General features: G+C 41.2%; 1 protein-coding gene across 5 annotated transcripts in view; it reads right to left on the reverse strand.

Annotated features, from left to right (window-relative positions):
- The window catches only part of LOC117263130 (CUB and sushi domain-containing protein 3), a 479,142-nt gene that overhangs the window by 13,889 nt on the left and 444,649 nt on the right, over positions 1-20,604 (reverse strand). For 3 of the 5 annotated variants that reach the window (XM_033636294.2, XM_033636292.2, XM_033636296.2), the window contains 8 exons: positions 18,535-18,720; positions 17,643-17,828; positions 15,680-15,853; positions 10,806-10,988; positions 10,458-10,634; positions 7,927-8,106; positions 7,151-7,324; positions 6,794-6,967 (listed from right to left, as the gene is read on the reverse strand). In XM_033636294.2, coding sequence (XP_033492185.2) covers positions 6,794-6,967; positions 7,151-7,324; positions 7,927-8,106; positions 10,458-10,634; positions 10,806-10,988; positions 15,680-15,853; positions 17,643-17,828; positions 18,535-18,720 — 1,434 coding nt within the window. The remainder of the gene's footprint in view (positions 1-6,793; positions 6,968-7,150; positions 7,325-7,926; positions 8,107-10,457; positions 10,635-10,805; positions 10,989-15,679; positions 15,854-17,642; positions 17,829-18,534; positions 18,721-20,604) is intronic. The other 2 variants (XM_033636295.2, XM_033636293.2) reach the window with 1 other exon arrangement.

Raw genomic sequence — 20,604 nt, forward strand, 5'->3', positions numbered from 1 at the left:
CCTCTCTCTCCCCCTCTACCTCCCTCTCTCCTCCTGTACCCCTCTAACTGCCCCCTCTCCCTCTCTCTCTCTCTATGCCGTCTCTCTCTTCCTCTCTTTTTCTAACGGTTCCCTTTTCTCTCTCTTTCTATCTTTCTGTGTCACTGTACCGCCCCCCCCCCCCCGTCTGTCTTATTTAAAGAGCAGGCTGCTTCAGCTCAAAACTCATTCTGCTTCAGTCACATAGTAATACACATCACACGCTAACATACAGCTGCAATCACACACTAATATATCACCCAAGCACACACACACACACACAAAGCCCAACACTGAACATTACACTCTCACTTCACTGCGATGTTTGTGTGCATGCTCGTGCTAGTTTCATAATCTTAAAGAGTCACGATATAGAACTGAGAGATTCCCCTTCACAAGCAGCACACTCACGCTGTAACCACGTCTACTTTTTTCAGTAGTTATAGATTAAGTCTTTACATCAGTGAAGTAGCACTTCAGAGGGAGCCCTCTATTTTTAGATCGTCTATTTCACAAGGAACATTCAACTTTATAGCAGAAGTAAAGTTCTGTATGCATGCCTTATCTGGTGCTACCAAGGAACAAAGAGTCAAGTGTCTGTTCGCATTACAAAAGCTCTCATTTATTGCAATTCATCACCACACTTGATGTTTAAGCACCTGCTCGGAGTCAGACATGTGAAGTGGTGCTCTAAACATCACATGTGGTGCTGAATTGACCCAGTGGGACCATTTGTAATGTGTGCTGAATATCCCCGCTCATTTTCTTCTTAATCCCTGGATAGCAGCAGCTTGTTTGAAGTTGGATGTGGATGCCCATACTTGGAAGCCTTTTAACTAAATACTGGAAGTTGCAGTGTGAACTTGTGTTTTGCTTATGAGCGAGCGCTATCTCTAACCTCTTGGCTAAATGTGCCACTACTCTGATCACACATTGCCAACTAAGGGGATGATTGATTGTTTTTTACCACGCCAATATTAACTTACCTATCACAACTAAGATGTTAAAAAAAATCATCCCCAGAATCTGCACCCTACCGTGCATTTAAAGATGTTTCTGGTGGAGCGGCATGTCTGCCCGCTGAGCCCTGTGCCAGCACGAGTGACAAGTGAATTTTAAATCCTTAACTGCAAACCGGTTTGCCATCTCTTTCCCATGGATCTGACACATCATATGTCTATTCTCCATATGCCTGCTCACCCAAACTTTACTCTGCACTCCACATGAGCAGCTAACATTATGGCTATGTTTTTGATTGTGTTTTTAAAGATAATAATGTTTAATAGAACACGATGCTGTGATATTACAGCACCAATCACAGACACACACTTTTAAAAGGGAGCCATTGTATGAATAGAGGAGACATTTCTATTAAATTTTAAATATTTAAATGTACTCACTGGCATGCTGTGACGTAGCTCCCCTCACCCACCCGAGTAACCATGATTGGATGATATGAAAAAAGGAGCAATCGCCCGACCGTATCACAAATACACTAAAATATAAAGCTTTTCTTTCAGAGGCAAGGAATCAGTTCATCAGAAACACTGATGAACCAATGATATATTGAAATACTCATTATCTTCAAAGGAAGCATCACAATAATTTTCTGATCTTTATGTCCTGACTGTAGTGATATGGTATGGTATACAGTAGCATTGTTTTGCGTATGCCTTTTCCCGCCCATAAACTGGTATTTATAAAGGAGGAATGTGCGGTGAGAATGACCGCTGCACTTCAGACCACGCGTACACGTGATTTTAACTGAGATTAATGAGGGTGATATGATAAGATCGTTTTTTTGGGTGTTTGTGAATTTGAATGATTGAGTATGTTTGATTTTTATTATTTTAACCACTTATCATGGTAAAGAGTAGGGGTGCAACGATACATCAATCTGGACTGATATATTGATTCAATGATCAACAATCCAATGTCATCGATGCAAAGTGAAAACATCGATCTATATTGTCATATTTAGGATACGCTTTTATTTTGAAGGTCTGTGTCACTGTCAAACAGCAACAGGCAATGTTTATTTACTTGGGAATACATCAGCAATAAATAAGCAGTGTGAAAATATTTTGGATTTCAGAGAATAAAGGGGTAAACAATGCCACTACGGGATAAAACACGACATGACGTTAGCTGCCTGGACGGCCATCTCACTCTGCTAACTTCTCACTACAGCAACATTAGCTGCTCTGTATCAACAATGTTGGGCTGAAAAAAACGTGCACGCAGGCTAAAATTCAACCGAGCTGCTCTGTCAGGAGATGCAGTGGCTTAAACCAGCTGTGAGTACAAAAAAAGGTTACATGTAATCTGTCAAAGTATGAGTACAGGAAAATATCCGCTAGCTGCTAGGCTAATTGGTGCGATGTAAAAATGCTAACGCTAATAATGGGTCACTAGCAAAAAACAGTTGTTTTGTCCTTGAACCTTGACAGTTATTACTGAACTGAATTTGATACTTATGTTAAATGATGTTGTTAATCCATGTTTCATGGCTGTTTGGAGAAGTTTGCCTTTCAGGGTTTTTAGCTAGGTAGACCTGAAATTTTATGAAAAAGATGATGGCTTGGGTTAAAACGAAAATATCTCTTTCAGAAAGGACTTTTGGGCAGAAAGCCCTGAAGGTTAACTTAGCTCATGTGTTGCTTTAGAAAGAAGAGAGTGGCAGCTTCTTTTGTAACTGACTGTGTTAAATGGGCAGGTAATATCATATCATATCGATAGCAGGCCCCTAAATTGCATCGCATCGAAATCTTATCGTGACAGACTTTTTAATATCTGCATATATTGTATCCTTTTCCAAAGAATCCATATAATATTCTATCGTGATGAGACTGGTGATTTACACCCCTTGTAAAGGCTCACGGGGGGGCTGGGGCCTGACATTAGGCAAGAGGCAGGGTACAACCTCAACAGTTTGCCTTTCTATCACAGGGCTGACACAGAGAGGCAGACAACCATTCACACCTACGGGCAATTACAAGTCACCAGTTGACGTAGCCTACATGTCTTAAGACTGCAGAAGGCAGTCAGAGAACTTTTTTTATTTTAATTTATATTTGAGCCAGTAGGCCTATCTCCCTGTTAATGATCATTTTATTTCATTGTTGTGACACTTTGCATTTTCATTTTTAACATAAGCGCTATAAAAGAGTCACTGATTGCCCCTCTGACATTTAATAATAATGACTGAGATTTTTCTTTGATGATAATTTGATGCTAAGAATAGTCAAAGTAGTACATAATGACAGCTCTAGCATGATTATAGAACCTTGCCATTGTGACACAGTTGGTGAAATCGTGCTTTCTCTGCCGTATTTCTCACTGACATTGGCATTGTTGAATGAGTGGTGGGCTGAGTAGGAGTACTCAGCTGCAAAGGGATGTTTAAGGGCGTTTCTGTGAGATCGGAAATGAGGCTTGTGCATGTGCGCCCAGCTCCAGTGATGGAGATTTATGAAACAGAAACATGCGTACACACGGCTTTATAAATATTTCAAAAACCATGGGTATGCACTTCTCTGCATTTGTGCATACACACGGTTTTAGCTGTGAATCTACACAGAGCTGTATGCATCTGGCCCCTGGTCTATTTTTGTTGGAGCAGCTCACGTCTCTTAAGTGTGAAGTCCACCCATGCGTATATATTCATTGACAAATAATTCATTAATGTTTAAAGACATATTTTGTAAGCGTTCACTGTACGTATGTACAAAACACTGCTCACAACAAACTGTTTGCATTATGCATACATACACTACTTATGAAACATAGAAAGCATATAAGGCCCCGAGCTAAAGTACAGCCTCTGTGTGTCTTTCACCGTGTCGATCCTAAATGAGCTGTGAACATTTTCTCAGTATGCTTGTATATTCCAAAAATGTTGGCAAAACAACTCCAAACAGACTGGAAAAGTGGCTGCTGAAGAACAGACTGCTTCACTGGAGTCACAGAGCTTTAAAAACCCTTTCAGTGAGCACGATGCAGCCACATCCATCCAGTGGACACACCGGGGGGGACGGTACAACTGTAAAAACTACAGTTTATAAAAAATATTATTTCAAACTTTTAAATAGTACAGGTCCACAATTTTTAGTTGAAGCTAAAACTAATACATAAGCTTGTAATATTCAGTTACACTGTCTTTAAAAGTTGGGATAATTACTGTATGTATAAAGCAGACCATCTAAGATACCAATTCTGTTTAACAGTGAAAGAAGCAGCACTTTTATGAGGAAGAGTTGCCAATTTGGAAATTATGCTTCCACTAACATCAGTGGAATCCTTGAAGGCTTGTCCTCTTAAGGCTCCTTTTTCATTTGCAAGATTGTCTCAGATGAGCCTCCAGTCACTATTCATTATTATTCCAATAAGTCTGTGTAACTTTAACTTTGACAGAACAGTAGCTGCTCTGCACAGCAAACCCACCACTAAATTGAAATGTGGCTGTCAACCATGGGTCAATAATTGAGATGATCATTAAGGAGAGGAACCTCACACGCCAGTCCTGGCTCCCTGGTGAGCCACAAATCAGTCATAATAAACCGGCAGTCTAGTGTAAACGAAGTAATTCGTTTCGTAGGTTACAAATATTCAGTCAGGAAAGTAAACACATTAAAAACAAGTAAAAAGAATATTAAAACAAAAGAAACGTGCACACAATGGGGTGATAATAAAAACAAGGCTGTAATACTATGCTTTGATCTCAGCGTTTCTGCTGGTAATGTTCTGTTGTGGCGGGCTGCCTGGCGAAACCTCTGCCGCCGTAGCAAGAAAAAATAAATCACAAAAGAAAAATAGTAGTTACTGGATGCAATTTCAGTTCTGAGTAAGAGAACTGCAACAAGAGGTAGAGGGAGTGAGATGGTGCCTCGCTGAAAGATGCGATCTCGAGACCAGATTATCATAGTTTATAAAATATGAAGCGCAGTGAGGGCACAAACATGTCAAACACAAGACATGTGTGTATAATACTGAACCTACAGACATGTATTTAACCACGTTGGATGTGTTCAGCTGTCACTCTGTTTGTGGCTGTTAGTAGAAAATTCCATACTTCAGAATGGAAGAGAATTGTAGAGTACAGGTTTGTTACGTTCACCCGCTGTCAGTGAAACCGACTCATGGACACCTCTTATAGTTTTTTGATTCACACAAATCCAAATCTGCTATTGCTTTGGATCGGTGGGTCTGCTTTGTGCTACTGGGTTAGCTCCATGAACGAAGGTCTGTCACTGAGCAGCAGTTTGTACTTGTTCTTCGGCTCAGGGTGTGTGTGCTTGTGAACGACTTGTTCTTCTGCTCATGAACAACTCGTTCTTCGGCTCAGGGGTAGTGTGCTGAACGAGGGTTGCACTGACTGACAGTCCAGTGGCTCTCGGTAGACTTTAATCCGACTCATATGCACAACCGTACATGCGCAATACAGAAGCAGATTTTTAGATTCACTCTTGCTCGCAAATTGATTAAACTCTTTCCTCTTTAAGAGTCACTCAAACAATTCATTCGCAGTCCTAACATCACTATTGCAGAGTAACGCTGGACTTCAAGATCAACCAAAGTTTTTCCACACTTCTATCCATCCTCACACACACCCCTCCCCCCCGCCACAGCTGCCACTTCAAAATCATCCCCAACCATTCCACAGTAAACACTGTGATGTCATAAGTATTTTACCTCCTGAGAAATATCATTCGAAAGTCTGGGGGCTCTCGTGGACTCACCATCACCAACTTTTAATTCTAGCTCAGACTTTGAAGTGGGTCAGACACCCCTGCCTGAGGACAGCAGGCTGTGCTCTGGCTTATGTGGGATAAATGATTGATGATATATTCAGGAACTATTAAAAAGTAATCAGTGAAATCTTAAATCAATTTTTAAGGTTAAAATCTTGGCTACTGTATTTTGAACAAGTTGGGGACTTGGTTGAACAGCATAATCCAGGGCAACTTACATCATTTATGAATTTATTCAGAAACACAGTGTCAAAGTTGGTTTAAGTTGGTTGAATAAGACCTGTGGGTCTGGGTTTCAAATCTCAGTACTTTATTGGTACAGACTGATGATCAAAGTACTGAAAATGGGCATTCAGTGTCAGGTCAGATTCATGCTCGTGTTAATTAGTTTCTCATTAGGAAACAATAATGATTTAAATTAGAATGTTGCCAATTACTGGCTATATTCATTAGAAAATGTTCTTCTTTGGCTGCTTGTGTTTAAACATTTAACATTTGAGAATTTTGGCATCTTTTATTCAAAAAAAAGGGTTCTGTAGAAAAAAAAAAAACATTCATATTTCTTTACGTTCATCTTGCAGTTGAGATTGAGTGAAGTTTGCGTGACCAATAGAGTCAAAAGAAGCCCTCCAAAAACATCTTGATCATATGTTTGATTTAGCCTGAGTGTCAGACTGAAGCTCCCAGAACCTTCAGTAATGCATGGTCTGGAACCAGGCTATGTTTGATTAGTATAATGGCCTCCCTGTTTTGTGTGGTCATCAAGTGAACATAAATAGTTATAATTACCAATACAGCGAGGCTTTATGCCACTCCAGGTACTGTCACTTTTGCATTGTCTGGCCAACATAGCAATAAGTGCATGTAGGGACAATAGAACTAACAGATTTTGCAGTGCACAAAAAACTGCATGACCGATACAGTCAAAGGAAGCACTCCAAAAATATCCAGATCATATGTTTGATTAGTATAATGGCCTCCCTGTTTTGTGTGGTCATCAATTGAGTATAAATGATTATAATTACCTATACAGCGAGGCTGTGTGCCACTCCAGGTACCGTCACTTTCACAGAGTCTGGTTGCCGTGCCGACCAGAATGAGAGGAGGAGCACAAGTGAAGGAGACTTCTGACTGGTAGATGAAACTTCGCCCCTCTCTGAACCCACCGACCGGAGTACCTGGGTCCCCACAAAACTTGGCTGCACATGCAGAAACACAAACACACACACAGTCCCATTTCAGTATGTGGTGTTATATTGCTGACAAGCACTTTTTGAGTAGCTCAAGGACAAATGTAGATTTTTCAGGTGTAACTGATGGTTGGTAAAGACTAATATCAGGCGATGTGATGGTAGTGTGTCTGTGTGTGTTTGTGTTCTTACGCAAGCACTGTGGTAGCATGCCGCTCCAGGTGCCGTTGGCCACGCAGGTCAGAACAGCCGGGAATGAGAGCTCATATCCAGGTGAGCAACTGTAGCTCACGCTGCTGCCCCATTCAAAGTCACTACCCTGCAGTACCCCGTTACTGATGGCAGGGGGAGCCGGGCAGGTCACCGCTATGATGGAGAGAGAGAGAGAGCGGGAGGTGTTAGGAAAGAGAGAGACAGAAAAAAAAGAAAATCCAGTTTTAAGCAGCTGCAGGTGATGCTGCTCTGTAAACTGACTGATAGCTGTAGAGAGAGGGAGGCTGGCTGATTAGATCATCGATTTCAACGGCTGATTGGAAAATTAGTTTATAATTTTAGAGCCATAATATTTACCAATTACATTTTGTCTGGGAAGACTTTCAGTCAAGTTCAGTGAAAGATACAGTTTTAATTAATCGCGGAAATTACAAGACATTTCTTGTGACTCATATTCTCTGATATGTTTGTATTTCTTGATTTTCTCCAGAGGCAATAATGCTCGATGTGCAGAATCTGCTGTTTGAGTCTTTAGTAGTAGTCTATAGTAGCTAGGGTTATGCAAGGGTTTAAGTTGGATTTAGAGCTTTCCTCTGAATGCATCAGTGGTGCTATGCTACCTGAACACGAGGCCTTTTCTATACCAGTTCCATCGTCTCTACAATGTACAGTTACTGGTGGCTTTATTTTATAATCAACAGAAAAATGATAGATGTTTAAGGATAGTTTAAGCTGAATAAAGTGGTTTAATGTACCTGTACATATTGGCATATTGCCACTCCACGTCCCATTCTGGGTGCACGTCCTCACAGGTGATCCATCCTCCTCCATTCTGTATCCTGGTTGGCACTGGAAGGAAATGTTCTGACCAATCGTAAAGTCTTCTCCGTAGCGAAGGCCGTTAGCTGGCACACCTGGATCCCCGCAGTTTATCACTATGGAGATGGACAAGTGGGATCGTAGGAAGAGATTAAGGTTACTTGACAGTTGATGCTGTGGTGCAAGATAATTGGAATTTGCTTACCACTCTTGGATACTTGCTCTTTTACATATGTGATTTAAAGCTGGAGTATAAATTAATGTCTGTTATATTTAAGCCCTTGCGAAAAGAATTCCCACATTGCTGATTGAGCTCTTAGCCACAAGAGAAAGCTATCTCTATTTTGCAATATCCCAAAGTTGTGGTGTCTAGTGTCTTTGGCAACTTCTCCATGCTGGTGCACCCAACGTGGTATGCTTTATGCCAGCCAGTCAGAGCTGAAGACAGCAGGATGAGGGGAGAGATTATAGCGATAGAGCTCCAGCAAGGAAGCTATGGCGCAAAATCCCAAGAAGTGTCCAAGAAGAGTTTCTGGGGTGGATGCTACAGAAAAAAGAAACTCATAGTTCAGAGGAAGGATTAGAGGCCAAAATAAGACTTAAGGAGAGCGCTCCTGGAGGCGGGGGGAGATGTGGCCAGCTCACCTGCAGGCATTTGTGATAAGCATGCATCCACAGTATGTGTGTAATTACTCTCACTGCCAGAAGGGGGAGACAAAAGTAGTGCACTAGTATAAGGACAGATAAAGAGGAGGAGAAAAGAAAGACAGAGGAACAGTGGAGGTGACAGAGGATAGATAGAGTGGTAGAGAAAGAGGATGGATACTGTAGGGGACAAAGGGGGGAGGAGTAGATTTTTGTTGTTCTGTCACTTGATTTATTTTTGTAGTTCTAAATCTTTTTTTATCACTCTTTTTCAAAACTGTCTCGGCTGAGAGAGGACCCTCCAAAGTACATATACATCAAGATGGCAAAGTTCTAGATTATGTCTGTAGTTGTCAGAAGATTTAATCCACTGTTGCTTAAACTGCGCTCTCCTAACATGCGTTTGTCATGGTATAGGTGACAACTTGTAGAAAGTGACTGGTTGCAACTAGTGGCACCTCATAAGTGTTGGAAGAGTTACATTCTGTCATCAATGCTAGAGCTGTTAGCTTAAGTTGCACTTTTCCTCTGCAGCCCTCAATCAAATGCTGGCTCCCTAAATTGGCACTGAGTCATCAAAACTTTGAGCACCCCTGATTTAAGAGATGACTTCACTACAACTGCATATTATCAATGCAGTAATAACCACACTGCACAATATATATCTATTTATTTGTGTAATTTTAAGTTGTGTAGATCACAGTGGACAGTGGATCTGATCGGACTGTACGATCTCTTCAGATTCCGTTATGGGCCTCACTTCTTATGAATGAATCAACAGTGATATTAAAAATGGCTGAGGCTGTCCTGGGACACTTTTAAGGGGCATTAGGATTCCCCTGACTGCACTTATAAATCACTGTCCTTCATAGTCTAATAGGCACTTTAAATGCTTTTAAACGCACCCCAGATATTGTCATGGTTCTTAATAGATGTATTGTAATCTACTGTAAAAGCTATTTCCTTTAAGTCAGGGGATTCTTAAAAACTTTTTTTTTTCCTTTCCAGGACCCCATATTGAGGAAATGTGGTTTCTCAGCATTTCTATCTCTTTGTTCCTTCCTGCTGGATATTTTAGTGCATTAAAGTCAGTAAAGTCACTGACCAATTTAAAAACACTAAAATACTGCTGGAGCTCTCTTCATGTGGGGTCCTGAGCTAAGTGAATTTCACCTTGGGACACAATGTAGAAATGTGTTTTACAAGGTATTTCGTTTGCGAGTGAGCTCCACGCTATTTGTTTATATTACACGCCACTTTACATGCAGATTTTGTAGTCCGGGTAACATGCAGCACTGATTAACACTTGTTCAACCATGGCTTGGGTCGCATTTCATATGGGAAGAGAATGTTATATTTTATGGTTATTTGCAGAGTTCAAAAAGCAAATTAGCTAAAGTAAACAACGATCAAGGTTATTCATGTCACTCGATAAAGTCTGTCTAGCAGGAGCATAAAGATTTGAGGCTGATTTCATTACTCAGAACCTACACTGTTGCAGAATAATTTAAAAGGGGGCATAAAATAGGGTCGCAAAAGGCAGGAGGGGAAACCTTATAATCACACATCAGGAGTTTGGTGATGTTTATGGGTTGCAGACTTGACGTCTTTTGCGAAGCAAGGATTTAATACCCTGATTATATATAGTAAGTGATACATAAAGCTGACAGGCTGCTCTTTAGCCTCCAAGTCACCTCATGTAAAAGTTCACATTCAAAATAATAACATTAGGTATTGCAGAAATCTGCGATTACTATTGTAGCATCAGATATCATTAAATTATCACTTGATCAGCCATCCCTTGATGATACAGATAACTTACTGGTACAGTTGGGCTGTACTCCTGACCAGGTGCCGTTGGCCTGACACAGCCTGGTGGTGGCGCCGGTGAGCAGGTAGCCATCCATGCAGGAGTAGATGACAGAGTGGGAAAATGTTGTTCCATCCAAACGAAATACTCTGCCATTACTGGGAGTGCCAGGGTTACCACACTGGACAGCTGGGGGGAGAATGAGAGAGCATGAGAGAGAGAAGGCCTCATGCATCTCAATGAGATCCAGCTCTGTGACAATGGATACTCAAAAAGACTACATGGGTAGATCTCTAAACTGGATCAGTTTCAAGGTGCTGGATTATAATATCTTGAGATTAAGTAGAAGTATCTTCCTACGTTTACAGAAGGGCTGTGTGCCGGACCATGTCCCATTAGGAAAGCACATCCTTTCTGCAGAACCAATTAGGTCATAGCCCTCGGTGCAGCTGAAGTGAACCTTGGAACGGATCCTGAAATCGGTTTGTTCCCTTGAACCATGGGAGGGGATGCCAGGATCGCCACAGGAACCAGCTGTGTCGCCTACAGAGAGAGAAACAAGGAGACAGAGTTAGTTCCCCAACTTCAAAAGTAGAGTACTTGACACCTTCAACAAATTAAAAATCCAAATAGACGAGAGAGAACGAGAAAATGATCTAACCTGGAATTATCATTCATCAACAACATTATAAAGTGAGCAAAGCAGTGCGACGTGAACACTGGCTTCCAGTTTGGATGTACACAACATCCTCTGGGTACTCAAGTATGACATGGCTCCTTACAAATAGCATTGGACTGCACACATATGTTGGTGACAAGGGGCATATGTGTGCCTTAAGAGCGTATGTGTGTGTGTGTGTGTGTATGTGGTCTTCACTCTGCCCTTGCAGGAGCCGCCTGGTCAGCAAATTCTGCCTGACAGACAGAGCACGCTCCTGGGAACACCCACACACTTTCACACACTTCCACACACACATTGTCACCCTCATGTACAAGCCAAATATTTCTGGTCGCTATTGCCTATTTTGTTACTGGTCTACAATTTGCATTTGCTTGTATGTGCATATAATTAATTTCTGTTAGTTCTGGACAGCTTAGTCTGACTTACTGGATGTAGACTGTGGGTATAAGTCTGCCATTAGCTGGCTGTCTCAGCTGGCATTCTTCCCCACTCGCTATCTGCATGCTACCATTTTGCAAGGGCACCACCGTTGCCTCCTGGGCTTAGCGCTGCCCAAGACGACTGTGATTGATTTACAGATATACAAACAACCCAGAGCATTTTCCCCTATAGCAGAATGATAATGGATGCTTCCAGACCTTTCTCTAGCACTGACACAGCATTGTGGAGATAGGTCTAGCTATGCAAGACTATGGACAGCTCCCAGTACACAGACTGAATATTTTACCATCTTTACCATTCACATCTATCATTGACCATTAATTGAAGGTGTGCAACAAAAACGCTTTGTGTGATAAATAACCATCTTAAGAATTTCCAAAAGGTGTCTGCAATGTTTTTGTGATTTTCCTCATACTTTTGACAAATAACCTAATTTCACTTTGGCTCGGTTAGTACTATGCTGCAAATATCTAGAGGCTTGCTGCTAAATTGAGCTTACACATACCAAAGACACAACACATAATGACATAACTTCTTTTCTTATGCCTAGGGGTTTCTCAGATGTAAACAAATAAACTGTTAACGCGTTGTGTCAAGATTATTTGTCTTTAAAAGCTCGGAGATGTAAGGAAATGGTCTATAGCAAGATTAAAGGTTTTTCTTTCTGAATATCGGGAACAGATCAAAAACCAGTCAAGGCACAGACACACATACATCTTCAGAGACACCACCACCTACACAGATCCTATTGGATGCTCACACACACCCACACACACACATGCACATACACAGCTCCAAAGTCACCATGTAGCCTCGGGTGTATCTGGTCTCAACGGGCAGAACAACCAATCTACCTGATGTCACTGGTACAAGTGTGTGTGTGTTTGTATGCCTCAATGTGTGTGTGCGCCTGAATGTGCGTGCACATATGCGTGCAGGTTTCTGTGGGACTGAGCATTGTGAAAAGTAATCTCTGTCGTTTCCCTCAGGTGACTTTGGAACAACCACTAATCGGTCATACACACATTCATCTGCACAAACACACACACACAAACACACATACACACACACACACACACACACACACACACACACGCACACACACACACACACACACACACATCCATCTGATAGAAAGATTTTGGCTGTACTCTGGCTTGGGTAAATTCACGGGTTATTGAGCTGAAGCTCCTCTGCTCAGGTTTGCAGAAGTTCTCATAAAGCTGGACGAGAAAAACTACAAGGCTATGACCTTCTCACACGTCTGATCCAGGGATTTACTGTAGGTTGTCGCATAGAGAGGGGTGGGAGAACAAATCAAACTGTTTGAACTAGGCCTGTCCTGAATACCATTTTTGGGGCTCTGGAGGTTTGGTAGTAATCAACAGAGAATATTTTAAGCCTCGGTGGAGGGGCTTGGTTAAATGAGGAGCTATTCATGTAATTTTTGTGACATAGACCCACATAAATGTTCATAATAATATGCTCCAAATAAACTACAACTTGATTCACCTTATAAGTAACAAGATGTGATTGTTACCCTAACCGCCTCTCTATTAACGAACCACTTCTTAGCTAGCTAACCGCTAACTTAGCATTTTCTTTAAGGCTTCTGCACTGACACCCTGTCCTAACTGGATGCGACGCTCACGAACATTAGCAACTACATCAGTGTGATTGCATTGTTTACTATTGGACTGTCCTAGCATCCTTTCACAATGCCATGTGTCACGCCATTTTGAGCTCAACTTCTATGGGACACCCCGTTTCTATTTCTATTCCTGTGGCACGCGTCGAAGGCTCTGCAATGGACGAGAGACGGCTGCATCACGACGCTGAAGTGAGGAATTACCGACACGATATTTCCTTATTTCACTACAAAAACCTATATAAGTTCTCATCTGGCTGGAGGGAGATCACCATGGAGATGAACGTTTCTAGTAAGAATTGTGTGGGACGCTCAGCAGAGCTAGCTTGTTTTACAAAGTGGAGATGGTGGTATATCATAGCCTGGAAGCTACAACAATGATATCTATAAGTTGCTCGTGATAGCATTGTTGCGAGTATGAATAATAAGGAAGTACGTACTCTGAGACCACAGGTTTGTTAACATGGCATGATGGAATTCCATATCTAACGGATCCAGTTTGGACAGAGGCCGATGTAATGCCAACGGCACAACAGTCTGATGCTCGCAGGACATGATGTCAGGAGCGAAGGGGCTCTAGCCAGAGCTATACGTACTAGGATATTATGGGGGGGTTATGAATTCCTGACTTACCGACTTACCAAGCAATAGTCCCACACATTGCCCCTTTTAAAACCACATCTTCTTGTTTGAACACTTTGATGTTAGTTTAGATCAAATGAGCCGGAGTCGTGGTAGGTGGCGTTTGCTTTACCTTTGGAGGAGCAATGCTAGCTTTTTACCCCCGTTTCTAACTAAGCTAACTGTCTTGTGTCTTCTGACTGTAGCTTCATATTTAATATGAGAGTGGTGTCACGCCTCTCATCTAACTATTCCTTTTAGGTTTTTGAAGCAAGTACAATTAAACTGAAATAAGTCCTTGAAAAGTGTTAGACCTCGTCAAGTGAAGTTTGTAAGTGCTAATTACAATGATGCAGACTTTAACATTTAGCCAGTGTTTTACCTTCTATTTCTAAAACATGGTTAAAACCAATTCAATTCAATGCATAGGCATAATAAATAATATTCAAGCTGTGTGGATATGCAAGGCCTGCTTGTGACTGTTTTTTTTTTTTTTTTATTGAATTTTACCAGGAAAAAAAATTATAGCGAGATATTTTTGCTTTTAAATCTCAAGTTGTTGGTGATTCAAGTCTTGAGTAGGTCAAAGCTCACGGCATTCTACTGTAAGTAAAATCCCAAATCTCCATTTTTATTAAGTCTCACTTGCCAAGTCTGACAGTTATTGTGCAGTTGCCTCAAACAAATACGTCCAAATAATTTCCAATAAAGAAAACATGTGAGAAATTATGTTGAGGCTTTGGGTCTTGACGCAGCAACCACTGTACCTTGTAGTTTCAAATGAATATATTATGCTCCCTGAAATGTGTTAACATCAACAGTCATGGAGCAGAACTGCGGACCAAGCACTTCTACCACAGGCTGAACTCTTATCTCTGCAGGGCCCGGGTACAGACCTGCCAGGTAAAAACCATGAATCACTGCTCCGTACACTATTACCCTCCCTCACCCTGCGTCTCCCCCAGGCAATTGCTGTAAATAACAATGAATTCTTAGTCAACTCGTCTGGAATGTGTTTTCAGTCAGTTTATTATATAAGCGGCAGCTGGGAGCCTCTCAGTCTGGAGAGCCATAATCATGCCCCCAGCCAGCCAACTGAGAACCATATAAGTTAGACGGTTTGTTTATACAAGATGGAAGGTAAGGAGGCTTTCTGTCTGGAGAGACAATCTAGCTCAATAAGTGGTGAGATATGCATATCCAGTAAATCCAGCTGGGAGGGAATATGCTTGTGTAAAGCAGTTTGCAGAACAATGACAGTGGTGCATTTACAGTACGCAAACTTGTCTTAAAAACCACTCACCATGAAAAGACACTACGGGTAATGCTACAAAAATGCAAAGCAAACATATACATAAACTGAAGTATTTAAAAATATTAAATATTTACAGTCATTGCTTCATCTGTCCCTCTTTATTTATGAGAGAAAAAAGCCTCTAACTTTCTGCAATAACACCTAAGAGAGGTTTAACAAACATCTGAGATTACACTATCAGACCAGCATGCACATAGCCATGCATCCACAGCTGAGGATTTATGTGGGTGTATGGGGAGGTTATGCTCCACAACCCTTTTAACAGACAGATACTGATATATTTTCTTTTCAAGCGCCAACCCTACACTCTATCTGTCCATCCATCCATCCCATTATCCCTTTGACTGAGTGCAAAAGGGTCTAGGAATTGCGCCTGCAGGATGTTAAGGCATGAAGTGCTCCACACTCTGTTGAGTCTACACGCTTTAGACGTGTCACCTTTCATCTACATCTCCTATCCATCTATCTCTCCTCCTAATAGCATGGACTTTAAAGTCCGTACATTCAATAGAGGTTAAAATGGTTACCAGAGCAGAAGGGCATAGGGGCACTCCACATCCCGTTGAGCTGACAAGTCCTGGATGATTCTCCTTTCAGCTGTCTTCCGCCCAGACAGGAGTATCGAACCGTTGAACCAAATGTAAACTTATCTCCACTCAGCACACCGTTAGGAGGAGAGCCGGGATGACCACAGTCTACAACTAGAGACCACAAGAGAGACAGAGGGAGAGAGGCAGAGAGATGAAGGAAGGACAGACAGCTTGTTTCAGATAAACACTTTTGCGAGAGGAGCTGCAGTGACCGCTGTCAAGAGCTGAAAGGCACAGACTCAGAAATTACAAAGTATGTGTGGGATTAGGGATAGTGAGGAAACAGACACACTGCTTTTTGAAATTCATGGCAATTTTAGAATGAATTAAAGAATGTGTTTAACATGAACTGTTATCTGTAGCATGTACAGCTACGTATAGTGGTAACTTAAGCCTCGTTTCCACCAAACACTTTCGGTATGGTACCTTTGGAACTAAAAGTAACCCTTCAGACATGGTACCTAGACCCTAGCGTTTCCACTGCCAACAGTACTCTTAAATGTGGGCGGGGTTGTTCTTACTCACTGCTTCGTCTAGCACTCACTGTATTTCCTCATTACCTGTGACACACATGGAAGATGCGCCTCGTTTATCGTCCACAGAACAGGGTTGCATGTCGACAGCTTCAGAACAAAATAAACAGGCTGCAGTGAGAGTCTCTCTCCATGGGATATTTAAAAATAGTGGGGTTGTGTATTTAGTCCTTCTCAGGCAAGCTCAGGGGTTTAGAGTTACAAGTTAATGTTCCACCTTAAAAATCCCGGCAGTTGGCTCGGTGAATTAAGTTATTTTTTTTCTCAGACTCCGGCTGCCGCAAGAGGCAGCAAAACATCCTTTCATTTTATAGTTACAGTTTACTAATAAAACTCTCCACGGTATTGAACAGTGGTTACATGAGCCTCAAAACCAGCCACAACTCAGCCCTGAGCAGAGTGACTGTCCGCTACCGACCAATCAACAGACTGCAGTGTTCACAGTTCCACCTTTTAGTACCAGATCTGTGTGCTAGGTACCCCAACAGAGGGGGAACCAAAAATGGGGACGGTACGGAATGGTTCCATTGGTACCATCCACAACTTTTCACAGTGGAAACGGAAAAAAAGCGTACCGAACCGAACTGAACTGAAACGTACCGTACTCTTAGTGGAAACGAGGCTTTAGTGTTGCCTCAAAGGTCAAGGAACACATCATTAACAGGAATGATGAGAAATCTGGTGTCATCGTCCTTTGTCTGAAATCAAGGACCCAACAGTAACGGTTGCCATGTTGCCACTCGCTACCATTTTGAGATATTGGCAATCAATTCTTGGCCTTTGGGTGCCACCAGTGGCAATCGCCTTTTATCATTCAAAAAAACAGGGACAGCAACAGCAAGATGTGCATCCAAAAATATATATACATTTTTATATTTGTTGCATTAGTGATATTTAATATAGCTGTTACAAGGCTGCATGTGTGTTGGTGCAATTTCTAGCACAGGCATCTGTTTTAGAGGAAATTGTGAAGCAAATTAAATTGTTTGACTGGAGAGTAAAAAGTTTGACTAATATAATACAGACAAATGTGCAAATTGATTCAATGGACAAAGAAACAGGTGAACCTGACCAAAAAACAAAAAGGAAATTTGTGAAGCATTGTAGGGCAAAGTATTCAGGCATCTTTGAGCTGGACTGAAAACTATACTGTAAAGCTTGTGCATCACCTGTGAAGTGCCTGATAAGACATAAACTGCAAAGAATTAAACATTCTTTTATTTCTCATTTTCCTTATTAAGCTGATGTGTTACAGTATCCAAATTTCTGAAAATACATGGTGGCTAAATATATGGGGCTGAGCACACAGTCAATCTATCCCATTCACTTTGAGGCTAAAGAGACAGAAAGACGAGGATTAAACTAACCTATACATTCAGGTAGTGGTTTGTCCCACTGTCCCGTAGGTTGACAGGTCAGCACAGGTGATCCAAACAGGTAATACCCCGGATTACAGTCGTAGAAAACCACGGTGCCAAAGGTAAAGTTCCCATGCTCTATTTTACTCTGCCGGATGGAGTTGGCTGGGATACCTGGATCGGAGCAATTGACCACTATACACAGAGAGACACAGAGACGGACACACACAAATACACAACAAGAGAGAAAAGCATGTGTTATTTGGCATGAACCAGTGAGGGTCATTTCTCTTCCCCCTCTTTCTTTCCCAGTGTTTTGTACTGGGATTACAGCTCTGTCAAATAATATAGGGCGTAATAAGGAAGTTGTGGTGAAGAAGGAAGAACTAATTAGGGCTGGTGTTCAAAAGGGAAAATATGGAAAATGTTATGTGATGCCATGATTGAGGAAGGTTTGTGTGTCCTAGATCCAGTGCTCATGAAGGGTATCGGCTTGCTGTCATTACAAAGCATTTTTAATTTTGCACAATTCATTGGCATTTTGTTCTGTAAACTGGGCAGAACGCCGACAGCTTGTGTACAAACTTGTGAGCAAAGCTACCCTTGTTGTTGTGATTGTTAGAGAACAATCAGGGCCTGAGATTTATGTTTTACTGAAAACAAAAAGTTTCCATTCATGAGGCTGGAGCCAAGAAACGGTGGGATGTAGGGTATTAAATCTACCTCAGAACATCATTAAATTAAATAATCAAATAAAAGAAAAAGAGTGATCTGAGATGACAAGGGTAGGGGGGAATAAGGATGCTTGTGATAGGAAAAGGCAGTGAGGGAAAATAAAGATAAGAGTTGAGGTGGAATGAAAAGTAAGGGAGAAATAAGGTTAGGGGTGAATACACTTAACTTTTCTCCCCACCTTTACACGTTGGGGGCGGGTGGCTCCACTGGCGGTTGGCCTGACACTGAGCACGTGCAGGCCCCTCCATTTCATAACCCCGGTTACAAACAAAGCTGACCACATCGTTGAGGTTGAAGCCGTTTCCCACTGTACGACCATATATGGGACTTCCTGGATGGCCACAGCTGATCGCTAAATGGAAGACAAAGTATATCATGGATACAAGAACCTGCATACACATTTCTTATCACATTAATCCATATGAAATCCCATGACCCCCTTTTTATAAGGTTATTTTTTTAACAGTAATGTCTTTCTAAAATATATCATATATATTTGAAATGTTACTGAAGAGTTATTTGCAAGAAGGCTATGATTTATGCTGGCCTTACACCAAAGTGGTTTCAACTTTGCAGACAAATTTCCAATGTTGGAATAAATGCTTGGTAGTTTTGCTAGAGTTATGGCGTGCTTCCATAATCTCGACTGTTAAGGTGTGCATACAGCTCAGTCCAAGCTGTCTTGAGTCAGTCTTTCTCTCATCTTGATGTCCTGACAAAATCAAACATGTTTGAAATTATCCCAAGTTTTCGGGCTTGGCTGTTCAATGACGTGAACATTGTCAACAACCAGTAGGTGTGCTCTCTCCAGCAGCAAGGCGGGTAGACAGTAAACATGGAGGGGACTCTGGGGAAGCATAAGAACATGAAGTCTTTTTTCTTGGACTGTGAACAAAGAGGAAAAACTGGTAGAGCAAACAAGAGTCTGTGCCTAATTTTGTGTGTATCTGATCGTCCAACCAGCACTTTTTTTATAGTGAGAAATCTTGATTTTTGCAACAGTTCGCCTCTTAATCCCACGGTCTCCTCCCACTGAAATAGTGCAACTAACCTATGGCGGCCTGGGAGCCAGTTTAGGCATAAAATCCAAAATGTAAGGTTTGTAAACAAATATTGTCAGTCCCTCCAGAAAATCAATAATTTCAATATTTGTTTATATTTTTCCGCATTTTCCAGCTGACCGGAAGTAGTCGCTCATGTGACGTCATTTGAAACGTCATCAGACGCGTCATCAAATTCCGCAAATGGCATTGCAGTATGGAGAAACGCACTGTATTGACATAAGAATTTGCACTGTTTAAATGCATACAGTATGTGTTGAATTTATTAAAATGTTATGTTTACAGAAGATGAAGCTTGTTGTACAGTCACATTGTCTGGTTTGAGAGCTACAATATTCACTCAGGATTTTTTGCACCATTTTTGGAGTCCATGTTTTGAAACTAATTAAATAAAACTAAAGAAGAGAACTATAAAAAACATTTGCAGCTATTTTTGTAATATTCAGTATGCTTATTATAGCAAGTGATTACATGAGTTATTTTTTTGGAGGTAGTAGTTTAAAAAATGCACATATTTTTGCTCCTTTTGTCATTAGCCACAATTTTTGTCATTTGCTGCAATTTCCCACAAAAAAAATCACATAAAAATGCTGCATTTTTTAACAAATTTGGACACAAATTCAAGTTTTTTTTGCTGCAAGATCCTGGAGGGACTGTATAGTAGATTATATTGATGCCGAATTGTCAAGAATGCAGTCAACATATAAGGCCTTTTAGCTTTTGTTTCTAGAGTTATGTGTTTTTGCGGACACGCAAGGAATTGCTAATATGTCATATTTCTTAAAGGGACTTTGGCATGATATTTTCCACCAGCAGCAGGATGGGAAATAATCTCAAAAGGAATCTGCAGTCTTGTAAATAGTGGCCCTGCAAGATCTGTAGTCTTTGAAGAATCTAACAGTGTGTGACTAAAAACTTGCATTGTCTTTCCTCATATTGAGATGGTGTCAGACTTTAGTCTTTTAAAAGTCCTTTCAAAGTGTTTTCAGAGTCTGTTTCTGTGTTCTGGCTGAATGTTTTTGCACTCACATCCAGCAGTGCTACAGTATTTCAGCAGTCAGTGCCACACAGTTACAGCTGACCACTGATGCGATTTAAATGTAACTCTATCTTGTAAATGTTTTGGCTTTTCATAACCCATTGCCTTATTTTCTCATTTAAGTCAGAAAATCCAA

The sequence above is a fragment of the Epinephelus lanceolatus genome, chromosome 16, assembly GCF_041903045.1.
Source record: "Epinephelus lanceolatus isolate andai-2023 chromosome 16, ASM4190304v1, whole genome shotgun sequence".
Taxonomy (NCBI): Eukaryota; Metazoa; Chordata; class Actinopteri; order Perciformes; family Serranidae; genus Epinephelus; species Epinephelus lanceolatus.